The sequence below is a fragment of the Mya arenaria genome, chromosome 17 (assembly GCF_026914265.1).
Source record: "Mya arenaria isolate MELC-2E11 chromosome 17, ASM2691426v1".
NCBI classification, from domain to species: Eukaryota; Metazoa; Mollusca; class Bivalvia; order Myida; family Myidae; genus Mya; species Mya arenaria.
Window position 1 is genome coordinate 36,913,146 of NC_069138.1, and position 17,374 is coordinate 36,930,519.

General features: G+C 34.0%; 1 protein-coding gene across 4 annotated transcripts; it reads right to left on the bottom strand.

The window, feature by feature from the left end:
• Positions 1–453: 453 nt before the first annotated feature.
• LOC128223015 (uncharacterized) lies at positions 454–16,528 on the bottom strand. Of its 4 annotated transcripts, none has more exons than XM_052932245.1 (5): positions 16,458–16,527; positions 16,006–16,060; positions 11,868–11,955; positions 7,211–7,482; positions 454–1,794 (listed from the first exon to the last, which is right to left on the bottom strand). In XM_052932245.1, the coding sequence occupies exons 1-5, from the start codon at positions 16,463–16,465 to the stop codon at positions 1,741–1,743; spliced, it is 477 nt and encodes a 158-aa protein (XP_052788205.1). In that variant the 5' UTR covers positions 16,466–16,527; the 3' UTR covers positions 454–1,740. The 4 variants fall into 4 exon arrangements, 2 of the variants coding, with proteins under 2 accessions (XP_052788205.1, XP_052788204.1); XM_052932244.1 differs by having other exon boundaries at positions 7,096–7,482; XR_008259274.1 differs by lacking the exon at positions 11,868–11,955 and having other exon boundaries at positions 457–1,794; positions 7,096–7,482; positions 16,458–16,528.
• Positions 16,529–17,374: the final 846 nt, after the last annotated feature.

Consider the following 17,374-nt stretch of genomic DNA (forward strand, 5'->3'; position numbering starts at 1 on the left):
GCTTTTAATAATTAATACTGATAGGCTTTTAAGTTCTTTACATTAATTTATACTTCCTGATAGTTTAGTAGTTTCAGTACTGAATGTGAACTTGTAGATCTTGCCTATCAAATATATGTAACAGGTTGTTTATACATGTACCATTTCGCTGGCAAAAACAAGCTTTTTTATTTAACCCTTCAGCCATCGATATTCATGTCAAATTTCGAGATTTAAGCATTTGCCATTTCAATAATGTACTTTAGTCTGCTTAAATGTGCTCAGTGACACCCGAAATGTTACGGAGAGACTCTTATATATTATTATATTTTTTTATTGAAAAGCACTTTACACAAAGACGTAGTAACGCATTGACATTTACGCTCTTAAGAGTTACGATCTATTTTGAAACTGAACCCTGACCACCACTTTTATGAAACGGCACATACGGTAAACTATCACGTTTTTACTTTATTCAAAGAAACAAAAACATGTTCAATACATTTTTTGAAACACAAACTACATCCAAAAATTAAACATAGCTGGTTAGGTTTGATTGAAACCGTTAATTGGCTGCAATGAAAGGTTTAACACTGTCAAGCCGAATCAAGCCGATTAGTGTTAGAGACCAAGTCCCAGAATCTAGGTTGTCCGGTTCGCATAGTGGTTTTGGACAATCGAGTTCGATTCCAGGCCTGAGTCCACGTGAGCTTGGTTTGTGGTTGCCACACCAGACAAGTTGGTTTCCTCAGGGTACTCCGGTTTCCCCAACAACATTTGACCACGCTCTTGCGTAGCAAGAATGATTAATACATGTATAATGTATTAATACATACGTATATATATATATATATATATAGTAATATTTACATTTTTTTATTACAACAACAACAACAACTACAACAACAACAACAACAACAACAACAGCAATAAACCGGAAGGCAATGATACATAGTTGAGGTATACAACCCATTGTGTGGTTAGTTCATGACATTAAACAATCTCACATTTTGATCTGTGCCAACTATCATTTTCCCACTCTCAGGGCAGTAGGCTATTGTTCGTGGGTGCCTGATTCCGTCGTCCTCACTGAGTATTGTTTGGCAGGCATTCTTTCCCGATAAAAGCACGATGCTATTGTTGCCAGAACTACAGACCAGTATCCGTCCATAGCCAACGTCTGTTGTCCCGGTCGTTTGTGAAAGGCTTGAATGGCGGTATTCATTTACTTTTGTCCCGTCTAGACTTATCCGCAGTATTGTATCGGTTAAACTATACGATACGAACATACAAGGCTTCAGGGTATCGCTAGTACTGATAGTTACAAACATAAGAGGAATGGCAGCATCCCTTATATTGATGGTAGTTGTGATTGTTTGAAGCAATTCCCCCTGAGGATTTAAAACGTTTACACTAATACATTTATCACTATCGTTATACAGACAATACAGGCAGTCTGGATTAAAAGCAATGCTGTGATACCGGTGGTTGGTATGAATTTGGTGTGTGCGGTATAATTTATATTTCTTAAGACACAGAATGTAGATTGAATTACTGACAGGAACAGTTACTGCCACTTGTCCTTGAAAAAACGCACAGGCGACCACTGGCCGTTCATCAAAAGTCAATTGAAATGCGATGCAATTGTCAAAGGCGTCCAACACTTTTACACATGAATTTCCGTTATCCACAAGAAGAAACTTCCCAGGGGCAATAAGGCAGCAACTTGATATCCAAAACGGTATACGTCATTGTGAGTGTTTATGCAAATGTCAATTCCCGATTTCCATTGAAAGGCAGACAAAGTAAGCTTCGCTGAAAAAACAACAACAACAAAAGACACTGTATGTTTTTGTAGATGATATTATATATTATTCATTGTAGCGGCAATACCTATAAAGATGATATTTGTTGATTTCTGTGTCAGATCGAATTTTATTTCATGAGTGTTATAGAAACTACGATTTAAAATATAGTTTTTCTATGATCACGAGTGAAAAAAAGTACGATCGTACACTAAAATGAACACATTTTCTGTTTCTTTGTGCTATTTTTTTTTAGATTTATTCGTATTTTAATTTATAATTATAAAACCCATTTTGTGCACACCCTTTGCTGTCCGCGGAATGCACTAACGCAATTGTTCTTATCGCCGATGACGTAGACCGTCTTTTTTCATATTGTATAGTTTCACCGAAATTCATAATTAAATGTAGAGGGGACTTAGAGGGACCCATAGGGTTTTGTGAACGATTTGCGTACTTGGGACCGAGGATATTGCTCGACTGCTCGACATAATTAGGTTTCGATGCAGCGTGGGTATATTTTATATGAAAATAGAAGGAAAAAAGTTCGGGACCAAGCTCCGACCTCGAGGGAACGCCGGTTCTCGAACGACCGCTTCTTTGAGGGAACGCAGTTTCACTGTACTTAATTAGATTATAATCTGCTATTTATATATGTTTGTGAGTGACCTATCGATAATATATAGATCCATGTGTGTTGACACCATATTACGTACATATACATACATAAGACATCTTAAAGGAATATAGTTTTAATATTTATTTAATTTTGATATCAAATGTTTTATCAGTAGTATGTAATGTGTTCTTCGTAGCGCAGTTGATCAATTTGGAGCTTACTAAAGTTGAGCGTCGCGAGATAGTAGATTTCAAATGAATCCACTATCCATTTACTTTTGCATTTACTTGAACTAAACCAATTAATGCTTTTGTAAACCTACTATGTTGCAATACTCAACACAAGTAAACTCCAAATATGTCAACCCCCCGACGGCGAACACACTACATACTTCTACGGTGACGGTCTATTTACTGCGATAACCCTTTTACAGTTATCCATTTACGGTGCTAGCCCTTTCACAGTCACATATTTGGGACCCACTTAAAGGCAGGTTTAGCTGCCTTTATATTTCTTTAATAATAAAAGCATGATAAAGTTTTCAACCTCAGTTTTTATTAAAGAAATTAATATGATGGAGTTATGACGATAAACAAAAAATAATTATTTTAATCAAATTTATAACTACATGCCACAGTCTTGTTTTAGATTATTAATTTCTGGCAAAAGTGGTTCAGGAAAGACTAATACGCTCCTATTAAATTCATTAATTTATAATGATAAAATTTATTTGTATGCAAAGAATTTGGAGCAGTCAAAATATCAGCACTTAATTCATAAAATGGACAAGATTGCAAGAAAAAATGAAATAGTGTTAGTAGACATATTTCACGCATCAAGCGTTATAATATTACCTATTGCAGAAATGAATTGCGATCAGCAGAAAATAGTAATACCTGATGATTATGTTTGCGAGAAAAATCAAAACGGCATAATTGATTTTTTTTTATTCAGGGCAGGCATACAAATTGTTGCGTGTGTTATCTTTCTCAATCGTATTACAAGGCACCAGAAGACATTAAATTATATTGTTCCCGTTACATGTTTCTTTGAATCACTATCGCAAAGAGAGACCAGTAGCGTCTGAATTGAGTAAAATATTAATAAATGTCTTTACCATTCTGCATTTAAGGTACTTATTGATTTTATTTATCTAAGCAAACCAAAGAAGCTAGTTAAAACAAACTTTTATGGAACAACATAATACAATGCGGTTATAATACAGCATTTCCGGAGAATCACAAAACAACCAGACAACTACAAGCACACAAAATATTTATAGACAGGACATTGTACAAGCAGACTATGTAAAAAAGAAAAAAAAGGTAACTACCTTCTCAAGGGAAGAGACTAGGTAAATATTTTTGATTAGTAATAAAATAGAAAAAAATTGGGATCCTACGGAAGCATATACTTGTATAAAAAACCGCTATGTGTTTATAAAAATTCCCAAACCCTTAGACGATTATGATATTGAAAAGTTACCAGATATGATTGCGACTGTAACACAACATACAAAAGATGATATTACAAAAATTGAAACAAATATACAGTATAACATATTGATTATTCAGAAAACACAGGATAGTGTAAACAAACAAACAGATGGGCTTGTTAAAGCACACACGAATGCTGAAAAATCTGACAAATCTTCTGAAAAGGAGTTACTCAAAGAATTTAACAAACAAATAACCGCCGGGATGAAGAGTTTTAGAGAAATGACCGACGAATTAATTGACACAGATGAGTTATAAACAGAATTAAACAGAATTTCATGATTCCAAAATACAAGAATACCACCCCTTAATCCTATTTCAACCATTAAATGCATATCAATAACAGTAATTAAATCTAGTTGCACATTTGTCAATTTTAGATATTTATCCCAAACGAGACCAGCTGGAGGAAAAATGAAGTAATGACATGGGTCTAACTTGTAGTACTCAATACAAGTTTTGCAAAACATCCGGTTATAAAAGAACATCTGTTTTTAGAAAGAGATCGTACTAATATACCATTGTCTTACACCCAACAGTTTTTGCATGTTTGTAGTCATCATCGGATATATCTTCATCTGTTAGTTTGGAATAAAAATACTTTTTTGGTGGTAAGTAGGTATTGTCAAACTTTTTTAAATCATTTACATGATCATTTGGGTAACCTCGTTTTCTTTTCAAAGATTCAAAGTCGTCTTGAAAGCACTGCCTTAAGAAAGTGAATGCCTCTGAAAGAAAATTATTAACTAAATAGATCACAATTGAATTAATTATTTTTCAAATATGGCAAGATGTGGCTTTCTATCTTTTTATGGTTGTTTGGTTATTATAATTTCTTTATTAAAATATGTATGAAACAATATATTGAGTTTAAACAACGATACACTGCTACGGGCTTAGACTATTTATCATAATATGATTTTAATAATCAGTGGCTGAGTTTCTTGATGGTTCATTAGCTGATTTTACTTCTGCTTCAACATTTGCAAAAATAACAAATGGTGCCATTAATTGCTTACAATAATTTTAAACCTTAGTTTATTCTTTCCTGGAGTTGAAAACTTATCTTTTGCATATCATTGTTGGCCAGACAAACGTCTGTACGAGTTTTGGGGTATTCTTTCTTCTTTGAAGTGCTGGATGCAGTATTTGCCAAATAATTTTCGATTATGTTTTATTGATTGTGTATTCGTTAATGTGTTGAAATGTTTGATTACGCTATCTAAATAAAAGAACACAAGTTCCATTTTTAATATCAATGGTCTTTGAAATGTATAATGGATAAAAAATTGTTGGCACAATTAGCTCCATAGATATTAAATCTAATATCATTAGATTTTTCTATATTTGTGATATCTTCCATCTTTACTGGAAACTGAAAACCTTCATAGTAAAGTTGTTGTTTGTGTTTTTATTATATTTAGTTATCCTTTGTGGGTCTTTTTGTGCAGGTGTATGCGAAATGACACCAGCAAAAAACATTCAATGTCCTTTTCATTCCTAATATTAATTAATCCTTGTCTGTTTTTATGACTGTTGGTAGTGGTAGATATGAGGAACCTCTTAAAGGCTTATACTTTACAATGGTAATGATATGTTTATCAACGCTTTTAATTGTCCAACCAGATCCTTCTGAAATCCAATCTGCCTTTCTATTTAGAAGTTCATAATATCATCAGTGTCTCAGCTGTACTGACCTCATTATTAAACCGTTTAACCTTTAATTGAAAGTGGCCAATTTGTTCTTTATCTTCATTTGTTTAATAAATGTGATTTTAAGTGCTATATTTAATCTTATACCATGATGTTGGTGCTTCATTTTACTATTAAACACAATAGAAAGCGGCATTGCAGTTTTCTCCAGCTGTATTTTAGGATCGTGTTCACTCAATATATTAGCTTCATTTTCAGCTTATTATATTTTTTCCTTAAATCCTTGTGATTTTATCCTTAGATACTTGTATCGGTGTTAATACCATCTTACCTACCATTAAAAGTGGTTGTAATAGTCTCATCCTAATTTACTTTAAAAAAATGTTTTCGCTTTTAGGTAAACAAATATCCATCTTGTTCCATCATTTTAAAGAAAGCACTTTTTACTGTGTGTCGCAATTCATTTTTATTAATCCTGGCTCTATATTCAAATATTTGCCAGCAGGACACATACTTCCATACTCTTTTCTGCTTGCTTCATTGTTTGTTTGTTTTTCATTTGAGTTTCATTATGCAAAACGGTAATTTCTGCGGGAATGGCACCCGCAACTGCTACAACAACTGGTTCGGCTGTTTCTAAAACTAATATTTCTATGCATCCAATTAAACCACTTAAGCTACATACACGCCAACTTTCATCACTATCCATTAATTTATTTTAAAGTGATTGGGCACAAAACATTCTTCAATTTTTAGTAACAGTGACCTTCACCTTGACCCCACTCCCCTCAAAAACAGTCCCAAGGTAGCACTGCACAAACGCTACCTACACACCAATTTTTATTACTATACATTAATTCTTACTTTAGTTATTGGGCAGAAACCGTTTTCCTACTTTTAGTAATAGTGACCCAGACCCACTCAAAAGTAAACCCAACTTTGCTCTTCACATAAGCAACCTACTCACCAACTTTTTTTTCTACCCATAAATTCCTACTTTAGTTGTAGGGCGGAAACATTTTTCTATTTTTAGTAAGTTTGTCCTTGACCCTCCCCCCTCAAAGACAATCCGAAACTAGCTCTTCACATAAGCTACCTACGGGCCAACTTTCAATGCTAGCTCTAGTAAATGGGCGGAAACTAATGTTTGACTCCAGCCCGCTCAACACCCAACGACAACCCCATCCTATTAACCTAGATTTCGTTGGCAACCTGATTAAAAACTTCAATCTGTGAGAGTGCAGTTTCATCGTTGTTATTTCGATGATAAAACTCTATATTTTACCGAAAAGTATGTAGTTTCGAATCTAGGTTTTATCATTTAAAATGCATGTTATATATGTCGTTATTATTAAATTTTGTCCGGGAAACAGATCATTCGGAAACGCAAAATACACCAGTTTCAGTTTGATGGAGACTGAACATTGACAGTTGTGAAAGTGCACCATTGTGAACGCCGCTTAGCACCGGCTGAACTAAGCGGTATTTAAATCAATTGTTATTTCAAAATATTCCTTAAACAACACAAACAATTAAAACATACCAATCAGTGAAGAAACTATTCTTTGTGACTTCAGACCCTGCGAAACAGACCGTATTAATCTGTTTCTGTTTTCTCTGGTCTCTTTGCATTGCGAATCGCTGAAATATATGGTTACCTTTGACCTAACGTCACTGCACTTCATAAGACTGTATGTTAGCATAATCATCCTGCGATCCAAACCATTTGTTAGGAAAATCACCACTTTCTTGACCATAACAGCAACATCGTGTATGTATTCTGTCGTCAATTTCAAACTGAGTGGTTGGCTGTCACTAGTGTTATCCAATATGCTGAGCCACCCTGTTTCGTCCATAGAAGTGCATAGTTGTTGTGCATCCATCAGATCCCTGTCTGTACATAGTACAAGGGCTAAAGAAGTTTTTCTTTCTGAAATAAGCGATTGTTGTAGAATTAATTAAAAGTACAATGGAAACTACACGGACAAGCCCAGTAGCCAAATATTTACCAAAGGCCCCGTTAAATGGCACATATTTAAGCTTAACAGACTAGATCGCAAAAATGGTTTAAATAAAGTTATAAGAAACATAGCAAGGATCATTATTCCGCTCAAAGTCGATGAAAGTGCATCAAACTGACAAGTTGCGCAACGAAAAAGTGGGGATGGAAGTGGATATTGACAATACAAGACTTTTCACATTGAAATATACCTACACATATTTATCATAATATTTTAATTTAACTAAATAAATGAAGGAAATACATTAAGTATTTCTATTTATAGTAAATCGATCTTGACCTTGAACACATGGGCACATCTTCGCTTGCAGACTTACATCACATAGATTCTCACATCTTTGTGATGGTTTATGATTCAAACGTAAACACATTTTTCATATTTATTAAATGTAACTGTACATTGAGTGTACTAAATGCCTTAGTTTAATTTTAATGTTGTTCGTATACAATATTTCATGTTATATACGCAATTTTTAACGAAGTCGATGGCCATCACAATACACTGAATGCAGCCACACGCTATACCAGTAATTAAAAAAATCCATAAATGCATTATTTAGTTAGTAGTTAAAGGTTTTACAATCAAACGCGATGTTTGTAATACTTGTGTATGTATTGATTTTGAAAAAGAGCGTCACTTTAAAATAATATTTAGGGTAGTTATTTGATTTGTTTCATAAAGCCAACGTTTCATAGCATAACAGCATGCCGTAGGTAACCACAGCAGGTCGATGCACGACTGTCCAATTATCGTCTAGATTAGGAGGGGCTTATCAGTTAACCATTGCTATCCGCCATGACCTACAACAATATACACTTATCAACAGTAGTGTGATCACGCCTTTTAATTCTATACAAATATGTTTCTCACAACTGAGAGATAGTTAAGACAATTAAGGAAATCTGAAATACTGACATTTTCCCTTAATGCTGCTCAAATTATGCATTTCATTGTAGCTGCCCTCACACAGATTGACCATTTTTACAACTTTTTTTTGTCTTGGAAAGAGCATTTTATTTGCATAAATATCTGCAAACCAATGATATAAGGTTGCTGACAAAAAATCAGTACGTAGATTTTCATATTTCCGTTCGAAAATCAATGTTTATGGCTTAAACCGTTACTAACGGGTTAAGAAAAATGTATAAAAAAAAAAAATTGAACTTAAATATAAAAATCTGCGATATAAATTTTGTCAGCAGTCTTGTATAACTGGTTTCCATGGATTGTCCCAAAAATTGGTTCGTTCCAAGACAAAAAATAAAAAGTTGTCAAAACGTTCAATATGTGAGAGTGCAGTTTTAAGTAGACTATTTCAACCCTCTAAATGTATTGACCGTACATAATTCTATATTTCAAATATTTTTTTCGTTAGTCTTTAAATAGACAATATCGTAATGAGTAATCAGTATTAGTGTATATTTTTGACGATATCATGCGATTTATTTTTATTTAGAAATGTGTCTCCCTTTTCTGCGTTAAATTTTAAATCCGAAGTATATGCATTTACTTTTAAGTTTGTTTTGACATACTTTAAGGGGAAAAGACAACTGATTTAAGTTAGTTTTTTTTTTACAATTTAGATAATTAAAGATCTAATATCATCACGAACCCGTGATATAGTATAACTAAAGGTTATAAAAAATGTAAATACGTATAGATAAAACAAAATAGCATTTGTAAATGAAGCAAATCAAAGCATAAACTTGTAATAGTAGTGACCATTATCATTTCTAATATCTTTGTTGCTTGTTAGAACAGATTTACATTTCATCTAACATGGATATTTGTGAAATTTGATGTTAATTTAGGCAAAAAACACGTATTTCCTGATATTGCCAATAAACTGAAACTGAAATTGATATAAATACATTGAAAGAATCATTAAAGTAGTTATATCATCACATGTACTAATAAATCATTAAACTTGTATAAACAGGTGAAAGGAAAAAAAACAGCAAAAACCATCGGTTTTTGTCATTTGATATAAACAGACGCCGTTTGTTGACTTTCGTAAAGGAAATTAATACACGTTTAGTTTCTATAAATTTGAATTTGAAAAAAGAGACTTTTGCTGAAACAAAATACCACTATTATTTAGAAATAATTGATTTTAAATGTTCGACATTAAATCATTTTTACCTGAATCATACATTGTATTCAATTAATAAAAATGAATTAATTCAATGTTATAATTCCTTTAATTGCTATGTTTAACCAAGTTCAATGCCGTTTTCTGAGTAAAACTTCTGTATTATTATCGTCTGCTTCTGCGTATTTGTCGGAGGGCTCTTACTTAGCAGACACGTGACCTTGTAGGCGTAGCCTTTATCGCTGTCGGCGTAATGTCAAGGGTGCTAGTGTCGATTAAAAGCATATCTAAATATATAACAGATATCTTTTTTATACTGTCATTCATGTTAACATTAGTAACTGACCGCTTCAATAGCAAGGGCAAGGTCAATAGAAAAAAGTCAAACATTTTTTTTATTTGCTTACACTTCTGTAGAAACTGGCAATTTATGAAAATCTCTATATTTTTCTATATTGAGTTACTTTTCAATAAAACGTTTTTAAGATTTTATGAAAAGAACGTTGTGTTCTTCAAATGAATGCTAATAAAGCCGATCGCGAAAAAGTGCTGTTTTTCAAGAGGTTTAAATGTTAAACTGTTTGACTCTCAAGTATATTGTTACGTTTATATAACAAGATTTACACTCAGGGGCAAATTTACCACTGTGGGCAAACTAACCCCAGGTGCAAATATGTGCAAATGAACTCAAATACCCACGGGGAAAATTTACCAATGAGTATAAACTTGCCCCAAGTCTGGAGGTGAGATCAATTTAACCTCTGGTATGTCATGTCATATAGGCACAAAAATTGATTTTGGGGTATTTATTTTAACTTGGCAGGGTTTAATAGTAAACAAGTAAAGAAGGGAAAGACATTTTTTGTTCTTTAAAACCTCCTTTTTTAAATTTCTCGAAAGGCTGTTTCTACAAAGGACTGAATAGTTTTAAATATCATGCCATTTTTAGCTCGACTATTCGAAGAATAAGGAGAGCTATCCTAGTCACCCGAGCGTCGGCGTCGGCGTCGGCGTAACCACTTATGTTAAAGTTTTTGTAAGAGTTTGTGTACCACCTCAAATATTTTCCAAGTCCATTGACATCTGGCTTTGAAACTTTGCACACTTGTTCACTATCAAGCATTTTGACAAAATTATGCCCCTTTTTCTACTTAGAATTTACGTTAAAGTTTGCGTACCACCTCAAATATTTTCAAAGTCCATTGACATCTGGTTTATTTAAATATTTTGTTTTCAAGTTTAACTATTTGGTATGTCTTGAAGACTCATATAGTATCAAAATGGAATGCTAAACTTTCAAATACATTTAGTTATAAAATAAAGCTATCACACTCCTATTTCAGTACAATTTTAAACACATTTTTGATACTTTTTTAGAATGAAATAAACTTGAATACGTGCAGTTTATTTTTTTCAGTATAACTTTTCTGTTTACAAAAGATAGATATCGCTTTACTTTTCTTATACTATTGCAACGTAATATCGCCAGTAAATAAGAGTCATTTTAAGTACAGATATTGATATTTTACGTTGGTAATATAAGCTTCAATATTGTTCTATTCAACACAAACTATTTGCATTTTATCTAATAAATTTATGTTCTATAATACCATTTGAACGCGTCCAAAGAATACCCCAGGTGCAAATTTGTCCCATGCCATTAAAAATATATCTTTATAGATATATGATATAACAGTTTTATGATGCACTTAAGCATTTCAAAATAATGTTCAAAATCATTTGAATTTCAAAGTGCTAATATGACCAATATAGACAGCGCTATTACTTATTTCTTCAGTTTATTTGAAAATGTCTTAACATTAATAAAATCACTAAACATGTTTAATTATATTTCATTTTATTTTTGTTACATAAAAATCAAGTGTACCGTACAATGGCCCTATTTAAGCGCATGACTTTTTGCTAGCTTTATGTGGTCCTATCCAGGCGGTTGCATCACTTTTTAAGTTTATTCAGTGTTTCCCAACCTGATGTGTTATTATTGCAGTACCTAACAACCCCAAAACAACATTTTTCACAGGTCAAATACATATTTAGAAAGCCAAATCGTGTTTCTTTAAGTCCACTGAGTAGGTCCCAATCAGCCCTCTGTATACATATTGTGGTAACAGTCAAGTAAAATTATTATGAAACAAGCACCAGCCGGGGTTAACAAAACTCATGCAACCACAAAGTTGGTACCATCCATCCAAATCTGCCGTACTTCCACCATAGACTGACATTTTTCAAGGCCACTGTGTGCGTTTTGCCAGTCCATATTGTGCCAAACCTACAATAAAAAGGCTATGAAGCTCTATCAAGTGCCAAATAGTCACTAGATTTGCTAAACTTGAGACCATTAAGTGTAAAGAAATGTAGGTTCTCAAATCAATTAAAGCCCAATTAATCCAAATTCTGCTGCACATAAAAGGTTATCTAGAGTCAAACAAACCACAGGAGGGCTCTTCCGCATCCACTTTAGTTCAAAATAAAAACACAAATGAAGCAACAGTTAAGTCCATCAACACCAAAGCAGCACTACAATCGGCATATTTAACTACATAAGGCTTCTTCATAAACCCTTCCAATGCCTTACAATCCCCTTAGTGATCACAGTAAGGCATTTTCATATATAAACAAACCTCAGAGGGTCTATACTTAAGTCAGTCCAGTTCTCTATCATTTAAATTTTGAATACAATAAAGCACGTTCAGAGCAAAACAAAGGCATATGTAACTACACTGTGCCAAATAGACCACGTTTTTGCAACAATAAAGCAGATTCAGAGCAAAACAAACTGTGTATTTCTGGACTGACTATCGTTTTGCGGGCAACTTCGTGAGTGTTTAAACGTGTTCAACAGATTCACCAAAGTGGTGACCAATTTGGCGTGTCCTACATCACCTACTAGGTAATTAAGCGTCTACGTCGTCCTAGCGAGTACCAGAACCAGCCGGAAAAAAGGTTTTGGCGCCTACATTCCGAGAGCCTTAAACGATTCAACGAGTTCTCCCACAGTGTGACTTAAATGTGACTTAAATGGTGTGGTAAGTGAGCGTAGGCCCTTTGTGGGTCTATTAAATGGGTCAACGAGTTTTCGATTAGTGAAGACCTATATAAGGTGGTAGGCGTATACATGCCCCTTACAGCACTTACTTGGTGAAACTATGTCTACTTCACTCTAGTGCGTATGAGACGCTGCTAAAATATATGTTCTCCGGCCGGAAATTTTATTCTTCAGCCGTAAAAATTATCCGCTGTTCGGCTGTCCAGCTAACTTCACGCACCTCTCTATGACATTTGTTTACAAAGACAAAAGCCATAACTCTGCACTGATTGGGCGAAGCAACATACACATCCCCAGATGCACAACTTCGAATGCTGGCTAAGATTCTTAACAAGATTTGGGGCTTTAACTAATATAGTTTAGGAGATTCGCATGATTAAATATTGAATGTTCTATAGGCTTTTTCTAACTAGGTCAAGGCATTAACTCTGCATTTGATGGGCGAAGTCACACAAAAACCGATGCTGCGTAACATTCCTGTAAAGTGTCATTACTTGGCTATTGAACTTTTGGAGTTACGCGCGACATCGGGCTCACAAGAGCAAATCTATATCCCCCACCCTCTTTAAGTAGGGGCATAAAAAGGAATACATATGTACCAGAATATCTTTATTTAAGAATGTAGGATTTGCAGCCTTCAGCTAAACAGTCGTTCACGGAGGAACATAGCGAAATCATGCCGAGAAAAACTTGACAATAAACGTTGAAAGTTGTACTTTCACAGATTGAACGTTTTGACAACTTTTTTGTCTTGGAACGAGCATTTTTTTGCGTAAATATCTGAATACAAGTGATAAAAGACTGATGAAAAGAGATCAGATCGCAGATTTTCATATTTCCTCTCCAAAATTGATGTTTTATGCATTTTTCTTAAACCGTTAGTAACGGTTTAAGCCATAAAGCATTACATTTGGAATGAAAATATGAGAATCTGCGATCTGATCTTTTGTCAACAGTCTTTCATCACTGGTTTGCAAATATTTACGCAAAATATTGCTAATTCCAAAACAAAACAAGAGGGCCCAGAAGGCCCTGTATCGCCTACATGATCCAATTCAAGTTTGAAATAAGTGTTATCACGGATGACCCAGTTGCAAACCTTACTTTTCTGTAATAAGTACATTTTGACCAGGTTTCATATCGATAAAGAAGAAAATATGGCCTCAACAGTGTTTTAACAATGTTTTCTATTATTTGACTTCGTGACCTAGTTTTTGAACTCAGGTTACCCAGTTTCAAACTTGACATAGACTCCATAAACACAAACATTCTGACAAAGTTTCATGGCGATCAAAGAGAGATTGTAACCTCTACAGTGTTTACAAAGTTTTTCTATGATTTGACCTATTGGCCTGGTTTTTGACCTCTGATTACCCAGTTTCAAACTCTACCTAAAGATCATCAAGAATAACATTCTAACTAAGTTTCATGAACATACAGTCATAAATGTGACCTCTAGAGTGCTAACAAGTTTTCTTATGATTTGACATAATGACCTAGTTTTTCACCACACATGACCCAGATTTAAACTTCACTTAGAGATAATTAATATTAACAGTCTGACCAGCTTTTATAAAGATACAGTTATAATTGTGACCTCTAGAGTGTTAACAAGCTTTTCCTTTAATTTGACCTGGTGACTTATTTTTGACCGCACATAACCCAGATTCAAACTTGGCCTAGAGCTAATCAATATAAACATTCTGACTAAGTTTCATAACCATCCAGTTATAAATATGACCTCTGGAGTGCTAACAAGCTTTTCCTATGATTTGATCTAATGACCTAGTTTTTGACCGCACATGACCAAGATTCATACTTGACTTAGATATTATAAATATTAACATTCTGACTAACTTTCATGAAGATACAGTTATAATTGTGACCTCTAGAGTGTTAACAAGTTTTTCCTTAAATTTGACCTGGTTACCTAGTTTTTGACCGCACATGGCCCAGATTTGAACTTGGTTTAGAGCTAATCAATATAAACATTCTGACTAAGTTTCATAAACATACAGTTATAAATGTGACTTCAGAGTGCTAACAAGCTTTCCCTATGATTTGACCTAATGACCAAGTTTTTAACCGCACATGACCAAGATTTAAAGTTGACTTAGAGATTATTAATATAAACTTTCTGACCGAATTTCATAAAGAAACATTATTAAATGTGACCTCTAGATTGTTAACAACCTTTTAATTAGATTTGACCTGGTGACCTAGTTTTTGACCGCACATGACAAAGATTAGAATTTGTCCTAGAACTAATCAATATTTACATTCTGACTAAGTTTAATGAACAAACAGTCATAAATGTGACCTCTAGAGTGTTAACAAGCTTTTCCTATGATTTGACCTGGTGACCTAGGTTTTAACCGCAAATAACCCAGATTTAAACTTGACTTAGAGATTATTAATAATAACATTCTGACCAACTTTCATGAAGAAACAGTCAAAAATGTGACCTCTAGAATGCTAACAAGCTTTTCCTTCAATTTGACCTGGTGACCTAGATTTTGACCACACATGACCCAGATTCGAACTTGACCTAGAGATAATGATTATTAACATTCTGATGAAGATTCCTGAAGATACAGTCATAAATGTGACCTCTAGAGTGCTAACAAGCTTTTCCTATGATTTGACATAATGACCTAGTTTTTGACCACACATGACCTAGATTTAAACTTAACTTAGAGATTATGAATATTAACATTCTGACCAAGTTTCCTGAAAATACAGTCATAAATGTGACCTCTAGAGTGTTAACAAGCTTTTCCTTTAATTTGACCTGGTGACTTAGTTTTTAACCCCAGATGACCCAATATCGAACTCGTCCACGATTTTATTGAGGGTAACATTCTGACCAAGTTTCATTAAGATTGTGCCAAAATTGTGACCTCTAGAGTGTTAATTGTTGACGACGGACGACGACGGACGACGGACACAGGGCGATAACAATAGCTCACCTTGAGCACTTCGTGCTAAGGTGAGCTAAAAATCAAAAAAAGTTGGAAAAACGGATAATCTGTGAGAGTGAAGCTTTAAGGGATTGGTCATATAAGGAGGTATTCAGTATTCGTTTATAAGTCCGTTGTTGATCATAAAATAAAGTTCTTTAAACCATTTCAGGAATAATATTATACAATCACAGAAATGCGTATTTTTGTTTTAAACGTTTATCTCTAAACATTCCGGCATTACGTATTCAATAATACATAAAAACAATCAGATAATATAAAGCCTTTTAATGAAATGACGTAATATACTCACTAGATTTGGTTCCTTGAACGACGTTTCCCATTTCCAAACGCCAAAGAAGCAACAACTATAAAACACGGATAACAATTTCCGATTAACTTTTTACTTTGCACAAAACATTAGCTTTTAAAATCCCGTTAAATGTGCACTACGCAAAGTGATATTACGTCCTTCTATTTTCGATGAAAGAGGAATTGAATTAGCTAGCCCACTACTTTGAAATAATAAACCAGTCCATACACAAGCGATCGTGGGAATTTTCATATATTGGGAAAAAAAACTACTGCGCATTTGTCACAAATATCATATTACAATCAAATATATCGCGGCCAAAATCTTAAATAATTCTGAAACTATTTTGAATACAACTTACTGTATATTAAATTAATTCATTGAAGTTATGAAAATGTAGCAATTTAATTCAAGTCGATAATGTACTCATCTTTAATAATTTAAAACATTACGTGATCATTTGATTATTTTCTGTTTCCTTTTAAATATACCGGCTGCTGAGAGACCTTCGCCTCAATTAAATGGTCCATGCCACGAAAATCAAGGAAGTTATTTATTTCGGTAAACCTTTAACTGGGATATTTGGGAAATGAGGTCAGACACCACTAAATAAAGTCCCTATATATTCTTGAGTAAATTGACCAATTTACATGCAAGATCACTCTGGTTTCTAGCGATTCAGAGCCTCAACACGATATAGGGGAAGAAAGCTCCACTTGTTTACTAAACATGAAACAACGTTCGAAAAAAGTTACGTTTCTCAAATGAAAAATAAAATTGGTTGAACGCACCCACTTTGTATTCTGTAAAATCACTAATATCCGGTGTACGAGGAAAATTAATGCGGTGAAAATGTAAACAGTAAAAAGTAGATCTAGTAGATCCAGCATGTTTAGCTTTTTTGAAATCACAAACCATTCACCTTCAAAACCTATAAATATGAAAGGTACCCAATTGTCTGAGATGGTATGACCATGCTTTGATTCACTGTTATGTGTCAATTAATATAAATAAGGCATGTAACAATGAGTGGGCACTTTCAAATTGGTGTAATTTGCCCATGAGACTGTTCGGAGTCAAGTTGGCCAACGAACAAACTCATGGGTATATGCACGCAAAGCAGGAATCGAACTCGAACTACTCAACTGACCAACAAATATAACATTTGTCATTAATAGCCCCATATAAAGTGAATTAACTAAGAGGCGAGGACAGATTATAAAATATATTTAGGATTACAGCTAAGGAATAATACGAGGCTGATGCACCCTGCTCTTTTTTTGGAAGCACCCGTCTGCCGCCATGGAGACCAGCATGTACACCATTCCGCCTTCTCGAAACACAAGGCTTTAAAGTGAAACTCTTATTC